Here is a 7355-nt window from a genome sequence, read left to right on the forward strand (position 1 = left end):
GTGTGTGGGTATTAGTGGTGTGTATGTGTGTAAGTCATGTGTGTGTGTTAGTCATGTGTGTTTTAGTCATGTGTGTGTGTTAGTCATGTGTGTGTGTGTGTGTGTGTGTATTAGTGGTGTGTGTGTATGTGTGTGTGTGTGTGTGTGTGTGTGTGTATTAGTCATGTGTGTGTGTTAGTCATGTGTGTGTGTGTGTATTAGTATTAGTGGTGTGTGTGTGTGTGTTAGTCATGTGTGTGTGTGTATTAGTGGTGTGTGTGTGTGTGTGTGTGTGGTAGTCATGTGTGTGTGTGTGTGTGTGTATTGGTGGTGTGTGTGTGTGTTAGTCATGTGTGTCTGTGTGTATTAGTGGTGTGTGTGTGTGTGTGCAGTGTGTATATACATATATATATATATATTAGTGGTGTGTGTGTTCATCCTGTAAAGACATCAATGTTTTCCCGATTATTTAATTGTTAGTGGGTTGGAGCGATGCCGCCGAGGGATTGCGGATGCACAGTCGACTCAAGTCATACGTGGGTATTAAATCATTGTATTTCTTTATCAAACAATCCCATATCTTACAGATAAAACACTTTACATACAAAACATCTTTCCTTCGAATGTCCATCGTTCAACCACATGTGAAAGAGACCTATAAACAGAATTGTACATAAGATAGAATCATGGTGTATGGCAAAGAGAAGAAGAAGAAGAGGCAACAGTGCAACTTTGGGTTTCTTTGTGAATCCTTTACACGATTTAATGCCTTTGATGTCCATGGATGGCTCTCAGGTATACGGAGTACACCTGTGCCAACAGCCTTTTGAAGGACCACCAAGCCGACCGTCCTGCTTTCAGGGATGCTGGCACAACCCGTACACCTGATTTGGTGGTGATGATGATGACGAGGTTCAACGTGTGGCCACGAGAATGCCCAGTGGAGCCACCACCAGGTAGAGTCCCGGGAACGTGGTGGCGAGTCGTGACGAATGACCCGAATGGGTCGTGGACAGGGAACGTTCGGCCGATTCTCGGTTACCTGGAGCGTTACTGTAGTGGTCGTAATCATAAGCAGAGTCTTCGCCCTCCTCATCCTCCTCCTCAAGGTCACCATCGGCACCGTCCCCTTGCTCCCGGAAGTAGTCGGGCCGCGGTAACGCGCCACTGCCGCCTTCGGCCGAGAAGCAAAGGCGTTCCATGTTGGCCTTGACGGCCTCGCAGAATGGCCGCTCGATGCCGTCGCACACGCATCTGGCCATGCGGCGGGCCGACGGAAGCACCAGCATGCGGGCGATGACGGCGCGGCAGCGCGGGCCGCACCGCTCCCCGTTGAAGAGGCGTCCGCACGCGGACAGGTAGTCGGCGAGCGCGAGCGCGCACTCGGCGTCGTCCAGGCAACGCGTCCTCGCCTCGGTGCAGCCCAGGGTGGTCCCGCGGGGCAGCGTGCGGGGCAGGCACGGATCGAGGCGCCGCTTGGCCGAGGAGCACGCCGCGTCGGGCCCGCACTCGCACACCTCGAGCCCCGGTCCGCCGCGCGTCCCGTTCAGCTGTCCGAGCGACGTCACGCAGTGCGAGGGGCACGTGCGCCGATCGCCGCGCAGTACGGGAGCGCAGGCACGCGCGTAGCGCTCGTACGCGCCACGGCACTCGGGCTGCGTGCGGCAGCGGAGCACGGCTCGCCAGCACGGCTCCCCCCGCGCGACGTCGCCTGCGAGACCGTGCACTCCGAGCAGCACGAGGAGCAGCAGCGGCGGCGGGGCGAGCCCCGGGGGCACGGTGGCACCCGCGGGCATCTCCTAGCGTCGGACGTGTCTCGGCGCCGGCCTCATGGGGCGGGCAGGCGCGGCGTTCCCGTCGAACCGCTTCCTTTGGAAAGCCGGAATCGCGTCCTCGCCGCCTTTTATAAGCCCCTCCGGCTCGTCGGTCATTCGTGGTGCCCGCTCCTCCCCGCCCCTTTCAACTCTTCCTTTCTCTCTTTTTATTCCTCTCTTCCTCCCTCTCCTCCCGTCCGATGCACTCCCACCCACTTCCACCCTCTTCCTTTCTTCCACCCCAACACCCGGCCCTTCACTTTCCTTCTGTTCCTGCGCGAGCGTGGATTCCCAATTTGTTCCAGCCGCTGCTTGGAAAGCGAAGCGAAGAAGAATGGGGTCCGAAGAATTAGCCACAGCCGCAGATACAGAGAACAGACGACATGAACGACGTAAAGATAGAGAACGTTTTCATTTTCATACGGGTAACCCCATCACCCAAAATAAAATTAAATAAAAAAAACTTTTATTAGGGACACTCACGTGGATCACATTTCATTTTTTGTATGACCTTTCGGCTTCCACATCAATGTACAATGGCAATTCCTTTTCAAACTTCTTATATCAGTCCACTTTGTCCGATGGACTTTAAAACATCCGACACAATTAAGCTTATCCGGTTTGAAATGTTTTTTGTACAATAACAACCGTCACCTTACTCTGTCATGTACCTGCCAAAACGAGGAGGTGGTGGTGGTGGTGGTGGTGACCTGATGGAGCTCAACCAAGTGCACATAATGACGACTGTCGGTCGGACTAGATGAATACGTGGAAAGCTCAACAGACTACCGAGTCCAATTTGTCTACAACCACGAAGACATCAAGCCAGAAAAGGTATCCCTCACCCACTGAGCAATTTTTTTTCCAAAGACAGGTGTGAATGGAAGATGTCACACATGAAACTGAAACAGCAACGACTACAGCCCCAACAATTGCAAAAAGCCAACAGAAATACAAAACGAAATATCAACAGATATAGACGGACAAATGGGAGGACAAAAGAGCTGGGAGATTCAAAAAACATCTGGACAGATTGGGCACAATAAAGGTTCATTGGAGCTGGGATGGAGAATGCGTCGGAATAAATACCCACGACCAAGGACACTATACCAATGGCTTCAATAAGATGTCAAGACTGAGTCAATCGGACAGGTGTAGGTTCTGCAAGGTAGAAACAGAAACTACCATCACCTTCCCTCAGGATGTAAAAGAAACTCATGTCAGAACAGCTGTACACACAAAGGCACAACAAAGTATGTAGAGTAATCCACTGGCACATCTACAAAAGTCTCAATATTCAATATCCCAGTCCCAGAAAAAACAAGGAAACATGAACCAAAAGCGATGGTTGAAAAAATGTTCATGTACAACCTGGTGCCTGGTGTTGGGCTAGCGGCTAGGGTGCCGGCTTAGGATCCTAGGATCCTGGGTTCGAATCCCGGTCAATCACTGAATTAACGCCAGGGGGGTTGACTCAGCCTGTTCATGCCTGTCATCCTTCCGAGGTCTGGCAAATTGAGTACCAGTTCACTGGTAATTCCCTGCTTGTCGTTAAAGGCGGCAAAAAGGGTTGGCGTCAGGAAGGGCATCCGGCCGTAAAACATTGCTTCAAAAAGGGGACCGAAAAACAACAACAACCACAGTTCCCGAAAAAGGCCAACCCCCGCTTGCGGGGAAAAATGGCCTCTAAAGGTGTTTTTTTTTTTTTTACAACCTGGTGATCACATCAAGCATGAACATAAAAAATAAAGCATTGCGACCGGATGTAGTACTTAGGTACAAAAAAAAGAAAAGACGGCACTGTTAATCGAGGTGTCAGTAAATCAGCGACCTTGGTGTAAATAACACGGAAATCAGGAAATCATAAAAACTGCGTGGCTGTGTTTCAAAATCCTTTGGCTGCACAGCTGGCATGACTCCACCCACAATTGTAACCAGAAACGTCAAACGTCTGACATTTTGGTTCTGTAGGCCAGAGTATGTGTAGGCCGCAGGCTTCAGACCTCTGGTGTATATGGGTAAGTGCAATTGGAATCAATCTGAGCCTCTTTAAAGCAGGACAGTCGGCTCGATGTATGTATATCATATATATATATATATATATATATATATATATATATATATATATATATATATATATATATATATATATATTGTTACGGACACGGTTTTTGGATGTTATTTTACCGAGCGGTGGTGTATTTAACCGCGTCCGAACAGTTACTCCCCGATTAGAACCCGATTCCAACCGAACGTTGACTAATCGCGCTACAGATATTCAATTGGGAAACCTCTAAAGCGACCGAAAGAGAAGAAGAGAGAAGAAAGACAGAGTTTGGAGGAAGAACAGATTTATTATACACACACAAGCAATATTTTAGAGCGACCAATATTATTTACAGCAATAGATGGAAAAGAGCAGTCACACAGTGCATTGTTAACTTATTCTATTTCATTTACTTAATCCCCAAGACAAACGAGTAGGACAGGACGTTCACACTCACACGGTGGATATTGCAGGCAGGTAATGGCTCGAGGTTGATTGCTTGAGAGGAAGGCAAGGTCGGAGGCAGCAGCTTTCAACCCCTCGCGGTTTTGGCGGGAAAACCTCCGTCGCGTATCCGCGGCCGTCACGCGCTGGCTCGGCACACCTGCTCCTCTTCCTGGGGTGGAGCCGTCTCCCTCCGTTCAGCGCGTCTCTCCAACGACAGGGGATATTGCAGGCAGGTAGGTAGGTAGGGCTTGCGGTGGATTGCGCTCCTCTTCCAGGTCATCCCCCAGCGTATCTCTCAAGGCCTCTCTTTAAAGCAGTCCCTTACATTCGCTTTTATCACCTCCGGCGGAATTAAGCCGCCGGCTCCGAGGGCACGCCTACCGGGTCACTCACCGCGGTGTTGATTGGCTGTTAGGGCCGGTTCACTCCTGCCCTCTTCTGACGAGGTGGAGACACGCCTTTCTTCTCCAACCTTACCTCGTGGCCAATGGTGGTTGAAGAGAAAAACCGACCAAAATGCGGAAGGCAAATGGAAGGGAGGTTTTGGGGAAATTGGAAGGGCCTACGCTTATTTTGTTTGATACAATGCAAAGTCAATCTAGTGGAAAACACATACTTAGCCTACATGGAATAAGGAAATACACTATTTAAAAGATATATCGTGACCTGCGTGTATGTTCTATGAAATTAATTAGGAGGACGGCTGCGACCATTATTTACATTACCAGGATGTTACCATACCAAAACCATACTCTTCACATCCGTTACCCTTCCTCCAAAATTGTTACACTCCTCAAAACCCGTTACACTTCTCAAAACCCGTTACACTTCTCAAAATCGTTACACTGCACCCTCCTTTCTTCAGGCACGTCCTCGGGCCTACTAGACTTAACTGAGTGTGACATGTAGGTGTAATTCCCTCTACAATTAACCTGACCCTGAGTGTGACAATTTTAAAACACAAATAAGTATGTCCCCCTATTGCATTGCATCCTGTCTAACAGACTCAAGCCCACAGCTAACCGAATTACGGAATTATTCTGAAACTATACATTTACGGTGGGGAGCATTATTTACAATGACGTGATTTCTTATTTACAACGCAACCCAGGACCTGTGTGTTTTTTTCTTTTCTTTTTAGGGAACAAGAGAAAGAAATTCCTGTTGGGAGGGAGGAGACAGCACGCATTGCATCGATGCACCAGTACCAATACCACCAAAGCACCCAAAAGCACCACAAAGCACCACTCGGTGCGCAGTCACCATGGTTCATAATAAACACAACAAAACAACTGGTGGTGGTCTTCTCCTTGTCTGCTGGGCCGATGTTCTTCCTGACGTCTTCTGGCTTCATGCGGCCTATTTGGACATAATAAAAAGCACAACTTGTGTTCGTTTTTTATTATTATTTAGGGCCTCAGGGGCCAACTAAGGGTGGTCCACCTGTTTGGCATAGGTGCCACCTTACCGAGGTCCGCAAGCAAGATTCCCTGGCCACTATGGCCGGTCTCCAACAGAGGTGCTCTGCCCCAGAACCTGGGGTCCATCAAGTGGTACTTGGCCGCCGAACAGCGGTCCATAAAGTGGTACATCAACGCAATGCGTGCTGGTTCTGGGAATCTCGGGCGCACAATGGCCACCTCACGCACGCTCCCCTCGGCACCCAATGGCGCACAGGTCATGTGGGAGACAAAAGAAAGACAATTGAGCGAGGGGTAAGGTCACAAGGGTACACGTCAAACAAGGCAATGCAAGGTGAAATGCGTACGGAGGGCGAAGTGAGAAAGCTCGTCCCTACCGTACGTCACCCCCCTGTCACCTACACTACCCTTGCTCTTACCCCATATTTACAAAATCTACCCATTTACAAATTCGTCACTACTGTCACGTCTTCCCCATATTTCCCTTATACCAAATTCGTCCCCCCAATCCCTTTACTTCAAAATTTGCCATCACCAAATTCATCATCAATCCTCATAAGGAGGCAGAGATGGAACATCAAAGCACAATGTCACACCCACGTCATGATGCGTCTCACAATCCAAACATTTGCATCATAAAAAATAATCAAAACATGGCATGGTGTGGAGTACCTGTCACCTCAGGTGAGTGGATGCAGATGGTGCGAGGAGATCCTTCATCCTAACTATCCTCTAAATGACTTTAACACACTTTACACTACCCGGGGTCTTTCCCTGCCAATCCATTGGCCAACTTACACTATGGGTTCTAATAACCAATTCCCATTGGCCAAACTGTGGTGCTCCTCAATTTGGGGTCTCACTCCCCCGATTCATCTCCCGGTGCTCTAGCACAATTTCTGGGCTGCGACGTGTACCTCTCCCAACAGGTCTACCCACCTGCACACCTCCACCACTGTAGTTGCCACCCGAGCTTACCTAGCTCCTCACCCTAACCTAACTACCTGGGGACAGCCCCTCTCCTGGCTCTGTCACCCCATGGTGCCCTCTGGCACTGGGCTACCCGGGTCCGTCCTCCGGATCCTCGGGCCCCATCCACAACAACTACTACCGGCTCCCAGAGCCCACCTGCGGCCTCACCTGGCCGACATCCTCACAGTGGTGGAGTGCCCAAACCAACTACACACACTAACAGGCTACACGCCCAGCCATTTCCACAACACCAACGCACCCATCCACATACCATTCTGTCACCCGCACCACAGATGCCAATATCCAACCACAATTTACCTGTGCCCTCTACCTAACACTTACACTACCCGCCCCGGGTATCCGTGATGGGGGTCCACTCTTCCCCCATTCACACCTTCGCACCATCCACTCCACTCCACAATTTCCACCATTCTCACTCCACGACCATCCATTTCACTACTCCATACCATTTATTCCATACAGCCACATACACCTGTTCTTCATTCACCTGTCGTTGCACACCTGTGCAATCATACCTGGTGCCACCTGCACCCTCCTTTCTTCCTGGACCATTTGGTCAACACAACACGCAATCACCACTACTCCCTCATACACTGCTCCATCCACCTGTTCAGTTGCACACCTGTGCAATCACACCTGTTCCATTCTCACCCG

General features: G+C 49.9%; 1 protein-coding gene across 1 annotated transcript; it reads right to left on the reverse strand.

Moving 5' to 3' along the window:
* Positions 1-512: 512 nt before the first annotated feature.
* LOC137436443 (growth arrest-specific protein 1-like) lies at positions 513-1925 on the reverse strand. Its single transcript, XM_068130232.2, has one exon. It carries the CDS (start codon positions 1773-1775, stop codon positions 894-896), a length of 882 nt encoding a protein of 293 aa, XP_067986333.1. The 5' UTR covers positions 1776-1925; the 3' UTR covers positions 513-893.
* Between the last annotated feature and the right edge of the window lie 5430 nt (positions 1926-7355).

This window comes from Myxine glutinosa, chromosome 11, assembly GCF_964187855.1.
Source record: "Myxine glutinosa chromosome 11, kmMyxGlut1.1, whole genome shotgun sequence".
Lineage (NCBI taxonomy): Eukaryota > Metazoa > Chordata > Myxini > Myxiniformes > Myxinidae > Myxine > Myxine glutinosa.